Source organism: Python bivittatus, unplaced genomic scaffold (genome assembly GCF_059951505.1).
Source record: "Python bivittatus isolate LINGU-HERP-01145 unplaced genomic scaffold, Pbiv_v1 ctg000850_np1212, whole genome shotgun sequence".
NCBI lineage: Eukaryota > Metazoa > Chordata > Lepidosauria > Squamata > Pythonidae > Python > Python bivittatus.
Window position 1 is genome coordinate 4858554 of NW_028277112.1, and position 26702 is coordinate 4885255.

At 36.3% G+C, this 26702-nt stretch overlaps 1 protein-coding gene across 9 annotated transcripts in view; it reads right to left on the bottom strand.

Moving 5' to 3' along the window:
• The window catches only part of POLK (DNA polymerase kappa), a 42136-nt gene that overhangs the window by 5025 nt on the left and 10409 nt on the right, over positions 1–26702 (bottom strand). For 7 of the 9 annotated variants that reach the window (XM_088130465.1, XM_007439860.4, XM_025174198.2 and 4 more), the window contains 10 exons: positions 24672–24838; positions 23480–23599; positions 22192–22344; positions 17060–17191; positions 12670–12820; positions 11687–11938; positions 6243–6367; positions 4483–4649; positions 3921–3953; positions 2561–2654 (listed from right to left, as the gene is read on the bottom strand). In XM_088130465.1, coding sequence (XP_087986591.1) covers positions 2561–2654; positions 3921–3953; positions 4483–4649; positions 6243–6367; positions 11687–11938; positions 12670–12820; positions 17060–17191; positions 22192–22344; positions 23480–23599; positions 24672–24806 — 1362 coding nt within the window. In that variant the 5' untranslated portion in view covers positions 24807–24838. Of the gene's footprint in view, positions 1–2560; positions 2655–3920; positions 3954–4482; positions 4650–6242; positions 6368–11686; positions 11939–12669; positions 12821–17059; positions 17192–22191; positions 22345–23479; positions 23600–24671; positions 24839–25562; positions 25690–26212; positions 26519–26702 lie in introns of those variants that run through there. The other 2 variants (XM_025174202.2, XM_007439861.4) reach the window with 2 other exon arrangements.

The window sequence follows — 26702 nt, forward strand, 5'->3', positions numbered from 1 at the left end:
CAGGTGGGAAGTGAACTCCCAAGGGAATTATTGGAATTTGTGGACTGCTGCACCCTTTTTCTTCCATTTATGTTTAGTTGCTTATTATCATATTGCAAGACAGAAATATAGGACAGCAGTCCTAAGAAATATAAGATTTTTTGGCAACACCAATTTTTTTTTCATAAGTTTCATGATTCAAGAAAAAAAGTTTCCATGTTCTTGCACAGAAACATGGAAAGTTGCTATAAACTGAGTCAAACCATTGCTCCATTTAGCATTTCCTGGTAATTTCAGTGAAATATTTTGTACCTTTGTCTGAAAAAGTTAGGAATTAAACCTGGAATTCAACATGAAAAGCCAAACTTCTACCACTAATCTATAGCCCTGTCCTCCTGGTGGGAGGTATCTTGTAGTAAAGGTGAAGAGAGAGGTCACTTCACTTTTACCCTGTTAATCAGCCACCTTTTTCATCAATTAATGTAATAACAACTTTCATACTATTTGAATTATAAACTGCGTGATATGGAACTGTAGATTTTATGTCTGGTTGCACATTTAACAAAGTGTAATGGAATCAGGTAACAGGTTTCTCCTTTCTATTAGTTCTGATAAGGAGGCAGCCTAGATATCAAGTATATCAAGAAGTGACCTCAAGAAACTTGAATGAAACTTATATAACACCCTACCCCTTGATTTTCAATGAGGAAGCTGGAACCCAAAATAAAAAACTATGTTTAGTTTTATTATTGCCAGCATAACAATATATGAATGCATGCATGAATTAGGAGGGAAAGGTAGAGTCGAAAATGTAAATTAAATTAAATTAATTTTTCCAGGCTTCGCTGCCCATTGCTAGGTTTTGTTTTCTAAATAGCTAACATATTATAGATATTTCACACAGTCCTTTACAATTCCCAAGAATTTCTGAATAACCCCATGCTCTATCACCTTGGCAAAATCACTGAAATCTCACAAGATTTCATTGTGAATATACAAAGTTCTAATGAGATTTTAGTAGAATGAAGATGCCTCTTGGAGATCCAGCAAGTACAGTTTTGCCAATCTTATTATAAACTCAGATGTAATGTATTAGTCAAGAAGGTCATACACACTGGTTACAACAATATCAATGCTTAAAACTTTTTCATGGAAGAAAACCCCATTTTTATATCAATAATTTCATAAGAGACTTATAAAATTTTAAAGGGAGAGAGGAGAAAAAAGACACAGGATATAACCCAAACAAATAAATATGCCTATGAATATTTATACCATATCAATCTATTTCCGATCATTTTCTGAATACAGCTCAAAGCCCTTTCAAGTTGGTAGAATTATCTTTATCATCCTGAACCACTTGCCACCAATTATCCCTGCTAGGCCCATGAGATCCAGCACAGTGGGCATGCTTTGGGCCCCTTCCATGAAACAGTATCCCTGGTAGAACCCAGGAGGCATGTCTTCTCTGTCACAGCACCTGCTCTGTGGAACAAAATCTTTGTGAAATTGAGATGGCCCCTTCTGTCCTTCCATGATGCTCTGAAAACCTGGTTCTTCCCTTGGGCACTGAGCCAGAATGTAGGATGATCCTTCTAGAATGAAAGATCTTTGTCAAACCCAATGAGGCAGGCAAACACAGGAAACAACCACCAAGTGGATTTCTGGAAAAAGAATATTGCTAGTAGGTTAATGTAGCAGCATCTTGAAAGCCTAATTCTCTCACATAACTTATACCTAGTATAATAAAGACAGTCACTCTGTTTCTCACTCTTCCCCCTGCCCCTGGACTCACAAATCTCTTCTGTAACAGTCCTGTTTCCCTCTTTAACTGTCTTGCTGCCCCCTTTGTGTTCCCAAGGTCTGTTAAATGTTCCATCATATTCTTGAAAGATGTATGTGTTGCTGGTCTCAGTTAATTCTGCTATTTTTGTTATTTCTGTTATTCTGTTCTCTTTTCTGTTTTGATGCTTCTATAAACTGTAAGTCACCCGGAGTTGCTTTTTGCAAATTAGGCAGCCATATAAATAAACATTTCTCCTTGTTGCTGAAATGTCAAAATTAGGAAGTGTGAAGGAGGAATAACGGTCATCTTCTAGATGTTCTGTGTTTGGCCAGACTTTTACCAAAGACAACCCATAACTGTCCTTTTCTTTTATTAATTACCCCTTTTACTGCAGCTTTTTATCTGTTTGATGCATTCATTTTTTATTATGTCTGAGAACCTGTAAGGCACAGTGGTCAAGGCTGTTGGGCAAGAAATGGGAAAACTCAGGTTGAATTTCACTCTCAGCCACAGAAACTCACTGAATGACTTGTGCCAGTCACACACTCTTAGTCCACAGCATATTGTTGTGGAGATAACACACAAGTGAACTTTTCACTCCTGAAGGAAAGGGAGTATATAAATCTAACAAATCATCATCATCAACATAAATTCTGTCCCAACTAAATTCCTATTACCAAGAGGAATACAGACAAATGAAAAGTATTTCCCACCAAAACAATACACCAATAAACACAGAAGATGAGACTACAGTACTAATAAATACGAGGATTAAAAAGATATAAAATTACCTACTTTAAGTCCTTCCTTTTTCAAATCCTGAGCAAGGTCACTGCAGAGTTCTTGACATAACGTATATTGTTCTGACGCACTTATTTCATTAAATGTCCTGCCACAAGAGGGGAAAAAAATCTCAGCATGTCCTGTTCAAAGAAAATTTAAGCTAAGAAGAAAACCTTTGCAAAATCTATTGAACAATACCTAATAATAACAACAGCTATTTAATTTCACTGTGGCACTAAAATTAATGTTTCAGTTTATAACAGATCCTATATATCTACTATACAAAAATCAATAGCCACAATATGATTTTCTGTGCCTGTTATATAAAATATCAAAAGGAAGCGATGCTTTAGAACTAATGTAACCGTCCAGCATCAATTTAACAGTGGATGTCAAATTTAGAATTGGATCAAGACTAGTTGTCTCATTTACTTTGCACTAAAGTTAAGTTAGACATTACAATGATTTCAATGGGATCGAATTATAACAAATTTAGTCTGGATCCGATTCAAAACTTTAATTTACTTTTCATTTATTAAAAAAATCCCATTAATGACTTTGATTTAAAAAATAGCATAAAGAAAAATAAATTTTGGTTCTTTGGAGATCCAACATTTAATTCTATTTAAGGAATTATTCATTGAATAAAGTTCTGCTCATAAAGCTTACTAGCAGAAAGGGGGTTGGGTTGAGAGGATGCTCACAATTTCTTAATATCATCTCCTCCACAGTTTCAGAAGATTACCTAACATTCTTCAGCAGATTTTCAAAGGGTATAGGCAGCTTAATAAGGAAGAAGAATCAATGAAAATCAGATCTTCTCTGTTGGATCAGTTGAAATGTTCTCTTGGATCAGATGGTTTTCATCTAGGCATGGAGGAAAAACTCTATTTTTCCTTAGGTTTTCTTGGCACAGTCACAATAATTATGTTTGGTATTACTGATCTAATAGAAAAAATAATTTTCTATAAGAATGTCTCAAAAGAGGCTCAATTATGCTAGAATTACATAATTTTTATCTCCAAAGAACCAGTATCTCTTTCACATTATGGGAAATGTGTATTTGTGCCAGTATGTGCATGAATTGTTTTTGCAGAATTAGTGACTGGCAACTATTTATTCCCTTTAATTTTAGCTATTTTTATGTTTTTTTCTAGTTTTGTATGCCACTGGAGTAGGATGGTCGATAAATTTAAACAAACAAACAAATAAGCTAAGCCATAATTCAGGTAACTCCAAACACTATTTGGCAAAAATGTTGGCATTGTGCTGGTATTGCCTGCATTGTGGGGGAAAAAATTCACATTTATAGTACTTTTAAATACATTCAAGGGGTGAGATGTTTTCACTTGATATACTTTTGAGTACATACCTTTCTGTACTCATGCTTTTTCTTTCCCCATCCCTTAAAAAAAAAAAAAAGAATGTTCAAGAGTGCTCAATTTCAAAGGTTAGCTCCCAATAAAATGTCAAATTTTATGATCAGACACACGTCCACACAGCAAGAAACATAAAGTAATGAAAAAATAATTATTAAAATCAGACAAAAAATAGTTATCTGAAAAGCAGGGTAAAATAAAAGTAAGAAATATTAATAAATGTCATCATTTTCTATAAGTGTTCAATATCACCGTGTCCTTATTAGAAAGTTTATATTTTGTTAGAACACAAGGGCACTAAACTTACTAACAATCTGAAATATATTTTTCAATAATGAAACTGAACTATTTTACTGAAATTTAATTTTTTTAAAGTTACAAATATATGTGGTCTAGTTTACACTCGGGGATCTTAGAAGCAGAGTTGGGGCAAAACTCTAAGTTTCTGCAATGCTACTAGGAATTGGAGTAAATACAAGGCTAGATTAAACATATGCTTGAATAAGTCCATTCATTAATTTCATGTGAACAACAAGTAAAATAAGGATAAAATACCTTTCCAAACATGTGGAACCCAAACCAAGAGAGATTTCAAGGAAATTATGGCAGGAAGTTTCAGAAAACAGAAGAGAAATCAGAGCCCTCTGCTTATACAATTCTGTGCAAGTCACTATTTCCAAAGCTTTCAGCATTTTCTCTGTTACCTTTCCTATGCCTGGCACCTAAATGAGAATGAATTTTATACCAGTGAAACAGGAAGTTTCCAGTAACTCAATGAAATCTTAATTTTAACATTTCCTTTGGAAATGGAAATTCTTTATCAGTTACACACACACACACACACACACACACACACCATTATCAACAATTATTAATTATCACCTTGGAAAATGAGCATTTTTTTAAAGAAATCAAAAGAGTTACATGGCTTAGTAGAGTGCTGCCTCATAACTGGTGAACTTGCTATATTGTTCTGCACTGACATCCAGACAATTTCTTTATTTCAGTTAGATGGACCAGATAAGTTATAAAACATATGCTTTCAAATATTAAGAACGTTTATCATCTATAAATTCTCTATACTTTTATTATAGTCAACCAATACATCTCTAAGAAGTGAATAAGCTTTCAGGTTCATCATAACTCATCTTCAGACTGGACATAAAACAAAACAAAAACAGTAAGAAAAAAATACTTCCAAAAGTAGACATTTGTATAGCGATTTAACAAGCATAGTGGCAAGAAAATACAGTCCCAGGAGAAAAGGACATCAGCATTATAAGCTTGAACCAAGAAAGAAATCAAACAGAAATGTGGGGCATAATTCCTTTATAAGCAAACACAGCTTTCTCACTATGATTTTAACTATTTAGTACTTCCTATTATGCTGGCTGGGAAATTCTGGGTTGAGAAACACTGCACTTATGGATATTTTTTATTTCTAATATACTACACTAATGCTTGATCAATTTCTCTCTTTTCCTTCTTTCAAAAAGTTGCTTTTGAAAAATTTAGGGACACAAATCAAAAGAACTATTAATGACACAGATATCAAGAGTTAAAATACTAATTGCTTCAGCTACTACTTGGCTGAAGTTCTAAAAGCACCATATAGGTAACGTTAAATAAAAACATCAGATTCTTAAAATTATGAGATATCATTACATTAAAAAAGTAATCGTATTATGCTCAAACATTCAACCTATCAAGTAATCATATTTTGATATAATTTATTTTTCTAACGCAAATGCATAAAAAAGCAAACAAAAAAGAAATGGTCAAAAGACATTCACACAAACATATTTCACCTTGCAAACCAAATATTTAAAAAAATGTTGGATGAGAATCCTATTTTCCAATAACAATAGTATAATAACAGAGTATATACAACATCATCCCAAGCAGAGGTCCTCACCTAAAAAAAAAAAAATAATAACAGGAAAAGAAAGATGGCATGTATGTCCCCTCAGAGATTGAGAAGTATTTGCTTAAACTTGATATATCAACATTCCCCTTTTTCAAGACTGGTGTATAGAAAATAGAAGGAATACAAATGGGAAACCAAATAATATTATAATGTCAAGTCACCAATACATTTTTCATTTACCTAAAGTTTGCAGCTACATATCTAAGAAATGTAAGGTAATTATACAGTGCAGATTTCACATGGTTAGGTATTAGAGGGTATACATTTCAAGTAGATACAGAAGATAAAACAAGTTGGTAAGAAAACTTAGAGACTGAAAAGCAGCAGCAACTTCCCGAGCACAAACATGCATAAAAGTAATAACACTAAATAAATCAAGATTTCTCACCTTTCTAATAGCTAAATTTTTCATGAAGTCCATCACAGCTTCTCTTTCTGGAGGGATTCTATATTGGCCATTAGGTTTATTTTTATCACTGCACATTTTTGCCAACATCATATTTGGAGCAATGCCTACAATTAAATGAAAAAAAAAATTCAAATAAGAACAAAATAGAATTATTACCTTCCAGCTTCAACTACCTATTATATAAGAGATAAAGTAATCCAGATTTGAGATGAAAGTTGGATATAAAGAATACTTTTGTGGCAGGAACATGGGTGCCATCAGAACACAGACACTAAGACCCATTCTTAAAGTGGCTCCATGATGGGTGCCATCCCACACAAATGCTGTTTCACAGGGAGATAAGGCTAAAAATATAACACTTTTTAGTTAGGCAAAGGAAAGTATAGACTAGGTTACCAGACTATCATACCTACATCTCATGCAGTATTCCATACTGGTCAGTTCTGTCATATTTTGGCCAGTATGCCACAAGCACAACCAATACCTAGTTTTACCTCAAGTATGCTCACAAAAGTCTACATAAGCCAGGATCTTTAGACAAGAAACTTTCCAAGCCAACATTGTGTTGCCTGCATCCTATCAACTATTAGGTATACGCAGTGAATGAATGTGGATTAAATAAAAAAATGAGTGACCAGTATGAAAGGAGTAAAATGAGGTGGTTTGATCATACAGACCTGAGTTTTTCAAACCTGGTAACTTTAAAATGTGTGGATTTCAACACAAAACACTGATACAGACAGTATGAGGAGTGAAGTGCAAAACAAATATATGAAGGAAAACTGAATGAGCTGAAACAAGTGGATGATTGAAACAACTGTTCTTGGATTGAGTTGATAAGATTCTCATAAAAGGAAAATTAGAAGTTTAAAGAACAAAAAGCAATATATGAATCAGTGCATGGATGTGGTAAAAGCAAGGTTTGTTTTGCAAGGACAGAAAATATTGAAAGGGATAGTGGTGTAAATTTGTTGTAAATTTGTATCTTCCCTTCCAATTTCAGACACCCCCCCCCCAATCTAGTCCAGCAGTCTGTTCTCACAGTGACCAAGCAACTGCATAAGGAAGCCCACTAGTCTCCTATTGTATGACCTTCAGCGGTAGTCACCCTGCCATCAAGGCTAATAGCCATTGATCCCCATGACTTCCATGAATTGGTCCAACCCATTTTTGAAGCCAGCCAAGCTGGTAGCCAGCACCACGTGTTGTGATAGTGAACTAAAACATAAAGCTTAGTAAATGTAAAGTTTAATTACATGTTGTGTAAAAAATATTTGCTTTTGTTTGTCCTGATTCTTCCAGGATTCAATTTCATTGGATGACCTCTGGTTCTAGTATTTTGGGAAGGAGACAATTTCATTCATTCATTCATTCATTCATTCATTCATTCATTCATTCATTCATTCATTCATTCATTCATTCAATTTTTCAACCGCCCATCTCCCCCCAATGGGGGAACTCTGGGCGATTCACAACAAACATTAAAAACATAAATATATAAATACATAAAACCTTAATTAAAAACATTACTAAAAAGAAGAAGGAGAGACCAAGAGGATGAAAAATCTGAGGCTGAAGGCAGAAGGCCTCTATGGGGCTAGCCATCCCCATGCTTGAGGTATTCCCACCCCACCCCAGGCCAGGTGGCAGAACCAGGTCTTCAAAGCCTTACAGAAGGCCAGGAGTGTGGGAGCTAATCACACCTCCGGGGACAGAATGTTCCAAAGAGCAGGGGCTACCGCAGAGAAGGCCCGCCTTCTGGACCCCGCCAGTCGAAGTTCTTTCACTGAGGGGGTCCAAAGCATGCCCTCTCTGTGTGATCGGGTGGGATGGGTTGAAGTCATAGGGGAGAGGCGGTCCCTTAGATAACCTGGTCCCATGCCATGTAGGGCTTTAAAGGTGATAACCAACGCCTTGAATTGGACCCAGAAGCAAACTGGCACCCAATGCAGCTCGCAGAGCAGAGGCAGAGCTTGGGGCTCCAACAATACCCCGCACAGCTGCATTCTGGACCAGCTGTAGCTTCCGGATACTCTTCAAGGGTAGCCCCATGTAAAGCACATTGCAGTAGTCTATCTGGGAGATAACAAGGGCGTGAGTGACTGTTCGAAGGGCATCCCGATCCAGGAAAGGGCGTAACTGATGCACAACCCGAAGTTGTGCAAAGGCCCTCCTTGCCACGGCTGCCACCTCCTCTTCAAGCAGGAGCCGTGAGTCTAGGAGGACCCCCAGATTACGCACTGGGTCTGTCTGGAGCAGTGCCACCCCATCCAGCACCAAAGATGACAAAATCCCGGATACAGAGGAGCCATTAACCCACAGCCACTCCATCTTACCAGGGTTCAGCCGAAGCCTGTTGTTCCCCATCCAGACCCTTACAGCCTCCAGGCATCGCAAAAGGGTGGCCACGGCATCGCTTACTTCACCAGGGATGGAGATGTATAGCTGCGTATCATCAGCATACTGATGATACCTCACCCCATGATGACGGATGATCTCGCCCAGCGGTTTCATGTAGATGTTGAAAAGGAGCGGAGAGAGAACCGAACCCTGCGGCACCCCACAAAGGAGGGGCTGAGGATGGGACCTCTCACTTCCTATCACCACCAATTGGGATCGGCCCCGGAGAAAGGAGACAAACCAGCACAAGACCATGCTGCCCACCCCCAATTCCCTGAGCCGTCCCAACAGGATACCGTGGTCGACGGTATCGAAAGCCGCTGAGAGATCAAGGAGAGCAAGGATGGCCACACTTCCACCATCCCACTCCCACCAGAGGTCATCCATAAGTGCGACCAATGCTGTTTCCGTTCCATATCCAGGCCTGAAACCTGACTGGAAGGGATCCAGATAATTTCCTCCAGAACCCTTTGGAGCTGTGATTCCACCACTTTCTCAACCACCTTCCCCACAATAGTTTCTCCTTGTTCACTTCATCCACACCATGTATAATTTTGTACACCTCAATCATGTCCCCTCTTTTCTAGACTAAAAAGCCCCAAATGCCACAATCTTTCCCTGTAAGGAAGCTACTCCAGCCCCTTGATCATCTTAGTTGCCCTCCATTGAAACTTCTCTAGCTCCACTATATCCTTTTTAAGGTATGGCAACCAGAACTGCACACAATATTCCAGATGCGGTTGCACCACTTATTTTTATAATGGCATTATGACATTGGCATCTCTATTTTTAATACCATTTCTTATTATCACTAACATGCTGTTGGACTTTTTTTACAGCAGATGCACATTGTGTTGACACCTTCACTGAACTGTTTACCGTTACCTCAAAGTCTCTTTCCACATCAGTCACTGCTAGCTCTGATTCCATTTAGTTTACATGAATACTAAGGATTATGGGCACCAATTACGCTTCCCTTTCTGTCTAAGTTGCTTGGAGCCTTCCCTACCAACTTCCATAGCCAAAACTCTGTGCAAATCTTGTTTGTTTACTCTGGTCTCAAGCTCCCAGAAGCTGCTTCTTTGGGTGAGGACTAGCCTGGACTGAAAGAAGATGGGGAAAAAAGGGGGGGGGAATATCTTCCCATTTACCTCCCCCTTGATTTTACTTGCCAAACTTTTGATTCCTTTCTCTGTTTACCTGCTATAGTACTTAACTTCACAGACCATTACAAACCTATCTAGATACATCTTCTGAGCTATGCTTAAATAATGGTCAGCTTCATTATTTATTCTGTAAAATGCTTTATGTTAAATGTATGCTATTTAAATAGCATTAAGTCTCTTGTGGATGTTTATTTCTTTTCATTATAAATACTTTTATGTAGGTTAGTTCCGAAGCATATATACTGACAGAATAGCAAAGGCTATAATTTCAGATTGATTCAGACTGATTTCCAGATCTCTGTAATTCTAGAAGGCAGAACTAGGACCAAAAAGGTGAAAATTTTAGGCAGTGATGGGCTCTCCTTAACTGAAGAAATTTAAGCAGAGGTTGAACAAGTGTCATGGATTTGGAGGACTTCCAAAGTTCCTTTCAACTTTACAATTCTTTAGCTTTTTTACAGGACCATTATTTATTAGTACTTCCTAAGACATAGCCTTCTATAAGCAGCTTTCATTTTTGTTATTCATAACTCTCCTATTCTGAAACAACTGAATGCTATACAAAAGACTATTTTTTAAAAAAGTAATCAGCAGTTATTATTCAGAAAAATTCAGGGCTAGTAATCTGAATCACTGCCACTAGTTGCAGCCAACCTTCAGATAAAAACCAAGACAATAGATAAAATCTATGATGTCACTGAAGAGAAGGTAGGTGGAAAAGTTAGGTGAGTAATTAATTGAGAGATTAAGTCTGAACAATCCTTTGTTGTGCCCCAGCGTAGTAGTGAATGGGAGAATATTTGAGTAATATCTGTGAAAAATACATAATTACAACTTTTTCAGTTGTGAACATAAAGTTCCTGGTCTAAAGTCTCCTTTCTTCCCAAGACAACATTATAAAAGAACCTGGATAAACAACTCTATAGGGAAACTGTCTAAAAGCAATTCCATTGTCCTATACAGAGGCATAAATTCTGTGAGTGATGGAGTCCAAGTCATACCAATCTGCCTTACTCTAATGGTCAGCATTTATATGCTTGAACTGGGACCAAAACAATGGACATATCCAATAAGTTGTACAACCTTATGTAGACAGGAACTACTTAAATGAAATGAAATCAAAAATACACTTCACATAGGGAAGAACTATACAGTGGTACCTCGGGTCACAAACGCTTCTGTTCATGACCAATTCAGGTCATGAACAGCACCGTTCGCAAAATTTTGCTTCCATTCACGAACTCCGCATCGGGTGACGAACAGGATCCGCGGCCATTTTCCCTGCTGACACACGTGGTCGTGGCTTCCTGTAGGGAGGGGGACTCTCCCTCCAAACAATAACCACCTCCCCACCCGCCTTCCTGTCCTCTACACCTCAAGCAAGGTTAGTGTTCTCTCTCTTCATACTGTACTGTACTGTACTTTGTGTCATATTTTTGTGGTTTAAAAAAAAATACATATGGTTCAGAACAGATTAACCGTATTTACATTGAACCTTATGAGAAAATTTGATTCAGGTCGCGACCAAAATCGGTTGGCGACCAAATTCGTAGGGGTCAGAACAGATTAACCATATTTACATTGAACCTTATGGGAAAATTTGATTCGGGTCGCGACCAATTCGGGTCGCGACCAGAGTCGCCGAACGAATTAAGTTCGTGACCCAAGGTACCACTGTATAATTATCCAGCTTTCCACTTTTTGGTTGGTGTAATATGGCTGAATATAAAACAGCAAAGAATCAGAGAGATAATTCTAATCAATCATATGACAGATATTTTGTGAACATACTTGTAGTAAATATGTACAGAGGCATTCTAGAACTATCAGTGTTATAAACAATAAAAATGTATTTACCAGCACTGGCAGTCAGCCCAGTTTTTTGTTCAATTCTAAAGCGAATTTCCTCTACAACTTCCTCAGCTGATGTTTCCAAGACAACTGACTTTAATTGAACTCTTGACTGCTGGCATTGCTGTTCTTCTAAGGGCAAAGATGTTTGAACAGTCTGCTTATTAATCAGAGTGTCATTGTCAAACAATACTGGTGAACAGGAATGCATATCTTCACTCAAGTTTGATACATCAGATGTAACTGTATTCTGTTTTCCTTGTTTTAAAAAGTAAAAAAAAAAAATCTCAGATTATCATAAGCAAAACAGTCTTATGTTCAAATGCTCTTGTAAAGCAAATAACAGAAGTAGCTTCAGTCTTTGTAGTCACTTCATTGGCCAGGTTGTTGCATATATTACTTTTAGAAATGGCAGCATTCTCATTGTCATTGCTGCAGAGTCATCTCCCATGGAGGGAGAGAAAACGGTTATTATCTATATGCATTTAAGATATCGTTCATACCAATGAATTGCACATTTACAAAACTAAAATTTGGTATTGAAAGAAACAATATGCCTCTTTATACCTATATGTATATTTATATACAAGGTGACCAAAGAACTCACTGGTATTGGGCAACCTAAAATTATACTAAAATAGTAGATTTTTAGGATTTTCTTCTTAAGGGAAGTAAATTAGAAGTTTAGGGTCACAATTTATTTTCTTGACCAAATAACTGGCCCAATTTAAGAACCAGCACTGGAATACCCCTCCCACTGAAATGAGGACTCTTACATATAATAAGTGTTCAGAATACACTTAAAATTCTGGATTAAGATCTTATTGCTAGCTTTTGCCTTGGCCTGAAATTACTTGAAAACAAATATGAAAGCAAATATTAACATTTAAAATATTCCTGTGTCACACAATTCCCAGGTTTACCAGGTCACAAATGTAAGAGCAACATGACATTTTATTTTGGTCTGAGAACTCCCGATAACTGCTTACCATTTAGACCAAACTTGTATGTACTAAAATGTTTTATTTTGCCTTCAGAGCAATGTTTTCGTTTTTCTAAGTACTCTGTTATGTTCAAGTAGGCTTCATCAAGGCCCATGGGCATGAATTGAGGATCATATTCAGCCAGTATTTCCCTAATCTTGAGAAATATAAATACAAAGTTCAGCTGTTATTTATTCATTTTTTAAAAAAATATACCATGCATCTAGCCAGTATCAGCACTGTATCATTTGGCATACATCATCAGGAAGGAAGGTCAATTATCAAAGAGTGTTTTTGATCCCATTTCCTATTAACCATAGCATCCTGATAAAAATTTCACTGAAGGCATGAGTCATGCTAACAAGAAAAACTTGTTCTCAATGTAGTAAAATGAGGACTCTAATAAAAATTGGGTAGTTAAAATATTTTAAGACAGAAATATCTCCCCACAAAGACATTTCACAAACTGGCTGCTTCCAGGGATGGGTATCTCAGTTGCAAGTTGCATCCTCTTCTTTACCTCTCTAAAAAAAACCCTTATTTTCCTCCAACCCCTTTAACAGCAAGTAGTAAAAGAGCTTGCACTTCTTAATGATGCTTGAGATATACTGTGAGAATGTATACACCTAGTTCAGTGCTACAAAGAAATGCACACCACTTTTACATAGAATGTCAGAACCATGAACTACCATAAACTTGATGTCAGAGCAAAGACTGAACACCAGTGTTTTGGGAATCAGCGAACTGAAATGCTGAAATGTGTCACTTCAAATCAGAGGGCATCAGATCGTTTGCAGATAACAAATTCATAGCAGTGATGATGTAGCCATAGCTATTAACAAAAGGGTACTAAGATACAACTCCCCAAAATGACAGAATGCCTCAATCTGAATCCAGAGCAAACCAATCAATATTACAGTGACTCCAGACTATGCTTCAACCATAGATGCACAGGAAGCAGAATTATTCTCTGGCAACCTTGTCAGCAAAATGCCAAAAAAAAAAAAAAAGACCACCCAAACCCAGATCTACTAATTACAGAAAACAGTGTAATGTTGGAAGTAATATATGGAATAATGGGAAAATTTGGCCTCAGTGTATAAAATGCTGCCAAGAAAATTCAATGTTTATAGCAAATACCTTCTTCTGACAACCTGAAAGATGACTTTGCACTTGGACATCACCAGATGGACAATACCAAAATCAAATTGGCTATATATTCTACAAGCAAAGATGGAGAAGCTCTACTTAGGTACCAAAAATGACTAGCACTAACTAAAGATCAGAATGTAAATTCCTACTTGGAAAATTACAACCTAAACAAAAGAAAGCAAATATAATAATCAGACTAACAAGATATAACCTTAGCAGTACACTATATGCTTATGCAGTGAAGATAAGCATAGATTTGATAGAATGCCTGAAGACTGACATTTTTGATGTCATTAAAAATACCCCAAAATGCAAAAGCAGCAAAATCCTGCTGATATGTTGAAAATAGCTGAAGGTGAAAATCAAAAGACAACAAAGATAGAGGAAAATTTAACCAACTAAGCAGTGAATTTCAAAGAACAAGGAAAAAAAGGATTTACATCCAAATATGCAGTGCAAAGCAACTGAGTTTAATATTTGAAAGGGAAAGGCTACAGATTTAAGAACATTACAGAAACTAAGGAATACTTTTATTCAAAGATAGGCATGATAAAAGACTAAGTACACAGTAAGAAAGAAAACAGAAAGGGATGGCATGACTATACCAACAGATTCATGAAGGTTTGATCATGAACTAGGGCCAGACATTCTAGAAAGTAAAGTTGAATGGGCCCTAGAAAATACTGCTAACAACAAACCTACAGGAGTTCATTAAATACTAGCAGAATTGTTTAAAATCGTACAAGATGATGAGTTAAGTGCTACACTTGACGTGAAAGCAGGCATGAAAGCACAGCAATGGCCAAAGGAGCACAGTGAAAAAATGGGACTAAAATTAAATATAAAGAAGACCAAATTAATGACAACAAGTAGAACAACCAGCCTTAGAATTGACAATGAAGACACTGAACCAGTGGATAGCTTCTGCTTTTTAGGATGAACCATCAACAATAAAGGAACAAGCAGTCAAAAAATATGCTGCAGACTAGCACTTTGTAGAGCAGCTATAAAGATCTTGGAAAAGATATGCCATGATGTGCTATACCTACAAAGATCAAAAACGTGCAAGCCACAGTATTCCCTGGGACACTCTATGGAAGCGAAAATTGGACTTTGAAGAAGCAGGATAGGAAGAGTATTGATGCTTTTGAACTCTGATGTTGGAGAAGACTTCTGAGAATACCATGTACAGCCAAGAAAAAAAACAAATGGATCATTAAACAAATCAACCCAGAGTTCTTACTCGAGGCAAAAATGACCGGTTCAAATTATCCTACTTTGGATACATTATGTGAAGACCTAGTTCTCTAGAGAAGGCTATAATACTGGGAAATGTGGAAGAAAAGAGAAGAAGAGCCTGACCAGCAGCAAGGTGGATGGACTCAGTTGCAGTGCTGACCGGAGAAAATCTACTATGCAGTCACTAAGAGTCACCAACAACTTAATGGCACATAATCAATCAATCAATTACATGGAATTAGAACTGGATTGTACAAGCTGGATTCAGAAGACATAAAGGCATCTGAGATCACACTGCTGTCATCCAATGAATAATAGAAAAGACAAGAGAATCCTCAAAATATTTATTGATTATACAAATGCTCTTAATTGTGCATGCCACAACAAATTGTGGCTAGCCCTTAAAAACGTGATAATCTTCTTTGCCTAGTGAAGACTACAGATGAGGAAGCAAGAGTTAGAATGGAATATGGCTCAAACTGGGAAAGGTGTGTGCCATGATTGCATACTGTCTCCTTATGTGCAGAACATATCATGAAAAAATAAATTTGAAGAAATAGAAAATAAATTTGAAGAAATAGAAATTGAAATGCTGGGAGAAACATCAAGAACCTCAGATATACTGATAACTTAATTTTGATGATTAAAACAGAGGAAGCCTCAAGGAATCTTTTATAGAAGGTAAAAGAAAAGAATGCAAAGATTGGTCTGTTCCTCGAGCTAAAACAAACAAACAAACAAACATGATTATGCCAACAGGCAATGTCAACCCATTGCAAATAGGCAGAAAAAGGTTGAAGTAGTAACATACATTATCTTCCTAGGCTCAAATATTCACAGGGACAATTAGTGTAACCATGAAATAAAAAGACATCCATTTTGGAGAAAGAGTATAACAGACATATTAACGTGCAGACATCACACTGACAACAAAGGTATACACCGTGAAGGCCATGGTTTTCTTGGGGATAACATATGGCTATGAAGTGATACTGACCATTAGGAAGGCTGAATGAATAAAATTGCTGCGTCTGAATTGTGGTGCAGGAGAAAATTGTTCAGAACACCTTAGACTACAATAAAATAATTCAATACTACATGAAATAAAAACAGATTGGAAGCAGGAATAAAGAAGTTAAAGCTTAAATATTTGACACATAATGTAAAATCTGAGTCACTGGAGAAGACCCTGATGCTTAGAAAACCAAAAAGCCCAACGAAAACAATGTACCACAATACAAGCATGCCCGTACAGGAACTAAGCTACAATCCTGGCAAAATAATGTCTGTTGGGTCATGAAAAATTGGAAGTGATTGAACAAGTAATAATAAGTTTGCTATCATCATCTTTGCTTTAAGAAGGGAGAATCAAAGTTATCCTTTCTTAGACAAAGAAATGAATAACACAATGAGATCAGTATTTAAAACCCTAACCCTAAAATCTCAATATGCATAGGATCAGCTGGGCAAAGTTTAAATGACCATTCTTAGGAGAAAAAAAATATGTGGGTATTATTTTGTTGTGGAATGTGATGACTTTTTAAAAAGAGGCAAGGAAATCAATTCCAACAGTCCACTGCAACTTACAATAATACTGTAGAAATATATTCTCTGAAAGACAACTGCTTTCTTCATTTGAATTTAAAGAAAGAATTGGGATATGCTAAATAAGCAATAATCTCTTTTAAGAGAAATTTCAGTTGATGGAGAAAGATGTTCATCTCAAATTGTTCAGTTCAGCTGATTATTAAAAGGTGTTAATGGGAAAGGAAAATGTAATGCTAGTTCTGTGAAACAGAATTAATTCAGTTGTAAATGCTAATACCACTTTCTTCTCCTACTTGCGCAGATATGAAAATAATTTTAACACTATGCTTTATCCAGAATCAAAACAAGCTAATGACAATATAAAGCTTCATAACATAATTTTCAATTTTAGGTAAACTGCAGACAAATTAAAATAATTATATTAATATGCATTCAGCTACAGTAATGAATCACATACCTCTTTACTCACTTCTTCGTATTTCTTAAAATTTAATGGTACTATAGTAAGATGTGGACAAAGTTTCTTAGCAATAAATCCAGGCATAGCTGCACGTACCCCATATCTTCTAGCATGGTAATTTGAAGTGGACTTAAAAAGACAAAACCATGAATTAAAAAAAAAGCTTTTAAAATGGATTGTACTATAACTAGACTACAAGATGTTAGGAAAACTCAAGACCCATTAATAACAATTCAAGTATTACTTAAACATGGAAAATAGCTCCTATTATAAAATCAACTCTGATTAGTCAACCCTGTATCTTTTTAATGTACTGTAACACATAACTATACTTGACAAAAGCAGAAAGTGGCCATTGTAGCTGATCTGGATATTGAACTAAGTATTTTTAAAAATAGCCAGTCTGTTTTTTCAGGATCTGTCTTAGACTAAATCCAGAAATTTAGAAAGAAACCAAATATTGGCAAGTTTTTTATGTTCTTCAACAGAAACAAAAACCAATTAACCAGATGAACCAGTATGGTTGAAAATGTGAGGTTTGAAGACATTTATGCTGAAATCCGCATTTATTTATGAAGATAAACAGCTGATTTTTGGACCAAACACTGTTAATACTAACTCTGAAAAAGACTTCTATAAGAAAGCCATTTTTGTTGCCAACAAATACCACTCAGAGGATAGCGAAGTCATGATTTAGAGTAAATAAAAGTTGGCAAGCATCCCCAGCAGGTTGGCTGGAGTCTGTGGAAGCCATTTTCCAAGGCAGTTATATTTTGCTTTGTAACTGTCTCATAAACGATAGGGTTAGGGTTATATCCAAAAAATGTATGTAAAACTATATGTTTTTGGGTGTCCTGCCACCCTCAATAAGCTGAATACGCAAATTATTAAATAAAAGTGAAATCAACATGAAATTATATAATGTACTGTCTTTTATGGTTCAAAACATATTAAAGTTGTGTATTCCGTCGGCGAGAGAATGTCGACTGGTGGGTCGCAGGAGGAAAGCCTTCTCTGCCATTGCCCCCACCCTATGGAATACTCTCCTCCCAGAGGTGAGGCGGGCCCCTACCCTCCCAATTTTCCAGAAGGAATCGAAGACCTTGCTCTGCCAACTTGCGTGGGGCAAGAAGAGATACAACCAGCCCTGGGGATAGCTGGCGCCTTGAAGACACTCCGAGTTTATTATCACCTAATTAACATCAGTCTCTTGGAAGTATTATATAGGAAGTTTGTTACTGTCATATATTTTAATTAATTAATATTTATCTATTTTAATTAATGTTTATTCTATTTTTGCTGTAAATTGCCCAGAGTCACTCTGTAATAAGATGGGCAGTGACAAATTTGAAATATAAATAAATAAATAAAATGTCATCAGTTGCACCCATCTGTGTCATAGACAGTATTAAATTCTTGAATATTCTTCATTTAGGCACAATGTAGGTCAAGATCAATGATTTACAAGAATTCTCATAAGCATGTCAGAGGACATACTAAATGTCTATTTATTGAGATTGATTTCTAGACTAAAGAGTCTGTATTATGGATTACATTGTGGTGATAAGAACAACAAAATGTAACTTTTTGCGCTTAATAAGTCTGCAATTAGCTGACCAGCAGCTATTTTTAAAGTGACCCATTCCCTGCTGGGAAGAAATGGGCCACAAGAACATCTTCAGAGCTGCTTAATTTTGTAACTCCTGAGGAAGTGGACAGTCTTTGGGACTGTTAATTTGGCCACACATTTGTTAGATTCATGTCCCTCCTGGTGAGTGAAAGCCTCCCAGGAGGTGACATGTGGTTAGGTGGTGACTTCCTCTCTGAGGGAAGGAGTGGTTTCATCTGCCTTGAAGAAAACAATGTGTGCCCCCTTTTCAAGAGGCCATGGCTGGATCTAACAGTCCTGGACAATTTTTATCTAGTCTCAAACTCCTCTTTTGGGGGAAAGTTGTTGTAAAAGCTTTGTTGAAAACACAAGTAGTGGTTTCCCAATGGCTACTCTAAGCATATGGAACTCTGCCAAGAGTAACCAGGCTAACTCCACCTCTGTTGCTTGGTGAAAGCAAACAAAAGCATTCTTATTTAGCAGAGGTTAGCTATGTTTCCATAGTTACTATATCTTTATCCCTAATTCTTGCATCAAGGCTCCTTAATGGAGTCTGGGTAATTCTTGCTTCCTTGATTTGGCCCTGTGTTACAATGCTTGATACAACCTTTCTCTAAAATATAAAACAGACTGGATAGCAACACTTGACTCTTTGACAGTTTGCCACATACTCCTGTCATACTTACTCCCAAATGGGCATAGTGCCTCTTGGTTACCTTGCAAAACTGACATAATTCAACTTCTCAGTGGTTGCAATATGGATATAATAACCAAAGAATCATAGAGTAGCCATTGTCTCCAAGCCTGTTTCAGTGTCAGAATACTAGTTAAAGAATCCCTGAAAAATAATTATCCACTTTCTTCTTGAAGAGATCAGTAAGGGGAAGACTCACCATTTCCCAAGATTGGTTTCATTGTCACACTGTTTCTATCATTAGGATGATTTTCCTAACCTTTAACTGAAAACTCCCTTTTTTACCCTTATCCCCACTCCCCCAAAACGCTTGAAAACTGCACAACTGAATTTTGGCCATTTTGCTTTCAAATGTCAGCAACGTGATTTTGCAATGTGTTGTATTTTAAGGGTGGAAAAGGAAACAGCTTGCCTCATATTTCAGTTTCTAGAACAGCTGAAGACGAGGGTTTTTTGGTTTTTGTTTAATGAAAACTAAGGAGTTTCATTAAATAATCTGGGGATTAATGCTTGTTTCAGACAACTGAAGCCTTGCTCCCTTCCTTGCCCTATGGGATCTAGTCATATAATATGCTTAATCAGCTTACAGAATTAACTTATGTTATAGGTTCACACAATACAGTGAAATATAATTCACTAGACTAGATTCCCACACCACACTCAGCCACAAAAAAAGAAATAAAGCTGCTAGATCTCTAACTGACTTGGTTAAGCATTTTGTGTGAAGCATAGACATGAAGTGTAGCAGGACTAACAAAAATTAAGCACATTTTTCTACAGGAATTGATGGATCATGAAAATTTTACTACTTGTAATGTTGTTTGATAAGTCACAAGTCAGTTAGATAAGTCTGAAAAGGACTACCATGAAACAGTTGCATACCATAGATAAGATGGAATCCAAACCAAATACTACATGCAAATATAGTCAAGGTTAGCCACAAATGATATAAAGAAGCCATCCTCACACTGCATACAGTGTACTCAATTTTGTCATGGTCCATTCAGAAGCAGCTCTAAGGCAGGTGTAACAGGGAAAGTGGTAAAGCAATCAGTCCAACAGGCAAAAAGGGATCAGTGGATATACCATCCTTCTTAAACAACTGCTCATAGCAGCCAGGATTTGGAGGGGGAAGAGAATTTTGACCCCAGTCTTTTGGAGTCCTACTGCACTTCTGAAAGTAATAACAGCATCACTGCCATATTGCTTAACTACAATTTTTCCTGTTCTACAAACAAGCGATATATGCTGCTTTGATATTCTCAAAGAGACAAACTAGTAAGAAAAACAAACATATAAACTCACTGACCTAATCTAGAAACTGAAATTTCCTACTGTCACTTCATTTATTCTGTCACTGAATAAGCTTTCAAAAATGTGAAGCAAAACTGGTACAAAGAAATATCTCAAATGCTCAGAAAATAACTGACAGTGCAAGAGGTGAATTATTTGAACACATGTGAAACTTATATTTTGCCAACCAATATTTTGACTGTGACTGCTTGACAACAAAAATGGTTAAATATAAACCATTTGTGCTATAAAACCACATTAGAAATCCTGGACTAATAATTTACAGGCATCTCATTTAAGTCTGAAAGTGTGTGACAGTATAGACTTGTATCTTAATTAACATTAACATTTTTGAAGGCAAAAGCAGAGAATCTTAAACAACAGAAAAGGGGACAGTGATCATTCAGTTTCAGAGTTTTTGTAAAGAAATACCACTTTGTGAAGAGTTTTGGCACAATGAGATGGTTATTTAGAGTTATATGCATTTACAGAAGCTTTATTTCAGTGAAAACACATTGGAGATGGCTAAGAACTATGAGGAGCAACCAATGGTTTCTACCAAGAGAAAAATGAGAGCCTGCAGTTTCTTTTCCCTCCTGCATCCCCAAGCATATCTTCATATTCCAAAGGAAACCCCAGTCCTTCACAGTGAATTATTAAGATGCTCTGGGAGTTGCAGAGGTTGAGAAGGGTGAGAGAAAATTAAATTGATTGAGGGGAACACTGTTCAAATCATAATGGATTCTACTAAAATGGCATTTAAACACTTTCTTGAAGTTTTGCCCTTTATTTTGTTTCCTGGGGTAGTGGCTTTGCACCATGTTGTTGGGTGGTGGTTTCACATTGGGTGCTGGGGCTTCCTGGGGCAGCTGGGGCTTCCTGGGGCAGCTGCTTTGTGCTGCACGGCTGGACTGGGCTGGGGCTGGGCTTTGTGCTGCGAAGGGTTTCGCACTGCACTGCACCTCAGGGGCTTCTTATAGCCCCTGAGCCGCAGTATGGCAAGCAGCCCCAGAGCTGCACAGTTCTGGGGCTGCTTGCCACCCACAAGGCAGGGTGAAGGTGGCCAAAACAACAGAGATGGGGGAGAGATAGGTGGGTGGGGTGAGTTGAAGAGGCGGCAGTCCCTTACCTTACTGAGGCTCGGGGCTGAGGGAACAAAGCCCAGAATGGCTTGGATTGGGGTGGGTACTCACTTAATGACCCACAATTCTCAGTTAATGATGGTAACAGGGAGTGCCAGGATTGCTGTCACTAAGCGATGCAGTCACACGACGTCGCGCTTTACAACATCAACTAGCAATGGAAATTCTGGTCCCAATTGTGATTGTAAGTCAAGGACCACCAGTATTAAGCATTTACAAACTTAATACAGGTAGCAAAATATTAATCTAACAAAAACATTTGTACTTGCAGAAATAATTGTTTCATTCACATCTCTATTATCACAAATTTAGAAACAAGGAACTTGTAAAGCAATGAAAAATCAGTTATCTGTGTTTTCTATGCAAGTGGAAATGTTGTGTTTCAGCTTACCAACATATTCCATGAACCCACTGCTATGGGCCTGTCCCTTAATTCAGGATTGTCTCTCATTTCAACAGCTGCATAAAAGGCATCCATGTCAATGTGTACAATTGTACAACTAAGATCACGATTCTGATCCAATTCCATTGCAAGTTTATCCATCTGTGCATAAATAAATATGCAAAACTGTATAAAGACATAGTCTTTTCTCTTACTCAAAGTTGGCTAAAGTTATAAAAATAACTAGGGACTACTTTAGGACTGTTTCATAAGCATATACATACACACAGTATAAACACTGTTACATGGTCCCTTATATCATTTCAAAATATTCAGTATGCAATAATAAGGGATAATTTGCATAACTATGTTTAATTTGTATCCTAAATAACAGAAAATTGTCACATGAACCAACCATTATATGGATCATTTCAAAAGGCCTCTAAACTAATTTGCTGTGACAGGAGAAAGTGGCATATTTAATGTAGTAATTATGATATGATTATCTTTATGGCTCACCTGGTTAATTTAATGTCCACAATGCTGTTCTTTGCATGTGAGTGAACAAGAACTAAGTGTATCTCACATGAAGCTCTACTATAATCACAACTAATTGCTGCCAAGTTCTTTTTCCAAGAGCTTTTTGTTGTTTTGAAATGCCATGTAATAGATGAAAAATACATGCCTTCCCATCACTGATGTACAAATATCCAACATTTAATTTTTAAACAATATAATATTTTCACATACATAGGATACTTTCAAGGAAAAAAAAAATATAGCAAAATCCACCACAATCACACAGCTTTGGGAAACAGCCTACATAAATTCACTTCTTGGAACCATTGGACCTATATTTAAAACCAATACCATAACTATAGTATATGTATGTATGTATGTACGTATGTATGTATAGAAATTTAATATTTCCTGTAACTTCTGTTAAAAGCTGACGGTCAGGAGCCCCAGAAATACTAGTTGAAGCACTACAACAGATAGCATGCTCCTAGAGTTTAGACAAAGAAGACTGGCAAGACTGAGTAAGTCACAAACCAAACTGACTTCTGTTTACTTAAATAGTAAGCCTTCTATTGAAGGTTATCTTAACAGCATGTTTATACATGAGGGTGATATCATGGACTTTCTTTGTATGCATATACTAAGCCCTAAACTATACTAGTTATTTTAGATTAAATCAAGCAATCCTATACAAAATGGAGTTGAACTAAAGGGAATAATCTTTCCACTTTCTTTCTCCTTACCTGGCTGGTCTTTTCAAGACATTTAGAGAAATTACCTGCAACTGTGCTTTCAAAATCCATGGCTCTGTGATCTTACTTTTTAGTTTCAGCATTTTTTCAATCCGTTTATTAACTTGTTGATCTTTTTTAAGTTCATTTTCATAAAATTTAGAACCCTGCCAAAGAGATTAAAATTATTTCAGTCTGGCACATAACAGTTTAATTATATTTATGTTATGAAGGCTATTAGAAGAGCACATACAAAGGACTTTGACCTCCAGGTTTGTTATATTAGCTATTAGGGTGGCATAACTTAGGGTATGGAAGAAAGCAAGAATCGCCAAATAATCATATAGCTATACTGAACTGTGTCAGAATGTTTTTATTTAGACACAGAAATATTTTGTGCAATACTTTGGTAAGACATTTCATAACTCATGAAAAAAATAAGATAAAACAATATAAACAAATAAAGCACAGCACAAATACAATGTTATTAACAAAAATGAATTAGACCTGTATTTTCAGGGAGATATGTACCAGTACTTAGGTACTGATGAGAAGACTGCAATCTTAAAAGCAGTTATTTAAACTGTCCCACTGATTAATAATACAGTATTATTAGTTGTGTCTAAAATGGCTAAGTACATAGATTAAAATATGATTGTCCTTGCATACAAGCTTACCGTCATAGTGAAAAAGACAAGGTACGAAGCAAACTCATGTACCATTTTTTAAAAGAAATTAGTTTTAGAATCACAACTAAAATTCTTATAACAATGATTTACACATCTATGTCAGTAATTAGAATGCTAATATGTAGACCTACATTCCACTGAATGAAGGTGACAAGTGCCCCAAGATTTGCAATACAACTGTATTTGTATACATGGTGTGGAGCAGCATGTTACTTCTCCCCCACTGTTCTGGTTGCACATACATGGCTACTTCAAGCTGCCTGATCACATTCCTAGCAATAGGAGACCTTGTGCTAGCACAAATCCTCAAATAACTGGGAGTGCTAATAGTTGAGAGCCCTGCTTGTTATGCATCCTATACCTCAAATCACACCACTTTATCCACTGGAAATGCACAGTAACTTTATAGATTTAATTTTAGCATTTAATGTAATGACCATTCATACCTACTACCTACATCACGCTAGTAGATACTCTACACTTTTTACTGAATACAACCAATGTGAATAGATAAAACATTTAATTAAAAAAAAATCTTATGTAAACAAACCTTGGAGGCTTCCATTATGATTTTGTTGATCTTCTCTTTATCCAGCCCTTGCATTCCAGCTTTGTTATCATTAAGACCCATCCTAAGGAGTAGCCCTTCTCTGGAAGAAGCGTTATCTTTCTTTGCATTTTCCATTGTACAACCAAGCAAACAGTTTCTCAATTACCCTGAAAAAGAAAAACTGCATAGTTTTAGAGTCTACTGCTGACACTCTTATAATATCGTAATAGAATTATCTGCATATGCACACATCAGTGTTATATTCATTATTTTTTCTAAACACAAATATATTCAGATAAGAACCTGGGAAAAGTGTGAAGTACTGTATATATCTTACTTACATTCATTATCTAAGCTTATTAATTTATATTAGTTGAGGAGTTGCAATACAGTATCATTTGCCAAACAAGTGGAAAGCAGCAATATTTTTGGTTAAAGTTATCTTCTGACAGATATGGAGCCACCAGCCTTAGGAGGCTTCAGAATTCTCTCTTATCACTAGAGGGTTGAATGTTTGAATTTTTGGCTTTATTTTATCATAAAATATGATTTAATAAGATTTTTTAATAAAAAACAACAGAGGGCCATAGAAGGAACTAGCTCAAGGCAATACCAATTTGGCATCTATATATGATGTTTCTATAGATTTACAATTACAATTAATTAAACAAAAACTACTTCATGTCTACTGGGTCCCTGGGTATCTGTTGGGAAAGATGGGTTCAGCTAATTGAAATGCAGTGCTCAAAACATATTAATATTATATGGCCATGTAGTGTCTCCCTTTTGGACAGAAATTATTTCAAATATTAATTATGTTTTAGCAGATTCACTGGTTTCTGTTCATGCTTATGTTCTTTTGAATTATATACCATCAGTGTGGAAACTTACAGGAAGATGATGGCACTGGATATTGCATGGTTTTACGACTGTTTAAAAAATGATACTGCAAGGCTGCCAGGGTACCAATTGTCCATCTGTTATACAATAGTCTGGATAATCTCTTTCTAAATCTGAAAAAAGAAATCAGCTAGAGTCCCATTTGGAGGTATTTTTAGGCATTTAGGCTGCAAAATTAATTTATATAATTGACTTCATTTTTTATCATAAAGGAAAATGATTTAAATGATAGTAGTTTACAGGTAGTTCTTGTTTAGCAACCATAATTGGGACCAGCAACTTGGTTGTTAAGGGAAGCAGTTGCTAAGTGAAACCATGACTGTGCTTACAATCTTATTTCAGCTTTCCTTTGCTTTACAGACCTACAAAGGTCACTAATGCGAGGATTGGCTGTAAAACTATTTTTTCATCACTGTTGTAACTACAAATTGTTGTTAAACAAGGCAGTTGTTAAACAAGGTCTACCTGTAACTGAATGGCATGAGAAGATTATATAGTTAGACTAAGTTTTGTTTAATATTTATGAGATACAATTTTTGTCACCATTTTCTTTTTTTATATAATTAAAAAATGAAAAGCAGATATATTAAAAGAGTAATTATAGTTGTAAAGAACAATGGGAATAAAAATGCTATTACTACCTCTGTTTATTCAGCACTGTAAGTGACAGGTTCGATAATATCTCAAAACCTCTTCTTGATGAAAGACTACACAAGCAATAGGGCTATACTAACAGTGCTACTCTGCCTCAAACTGTTGCCTTGATGCAGGTTGATGCAACAATCCAATTTAATTCAAGGCACTGTCTTGACTAGAAAATCAAATCACTCCACCTCACACATTGAAAGAACTTGGATTATTCACACTAGGGGATAAGAGCATACAGAAACACACCTTTATGTGATCTGGTACTTTGAAGGGAATGTTCTCTTTAATCCAAGGTACTACTTCAAAGAGATGCTTTGACTGAAACATTTTTGAATCAAAGCACCCCTTCAAAGCTCTGCACAGTTCTTACAAATACATTATCTTTGGATATATTTTCACTTTTTACACAATGACCTAACACAGGAGTAGATAACCTGCCATCCCAGAGCTCCATACAGACTAGAAATGATTTTTTACTGTCTC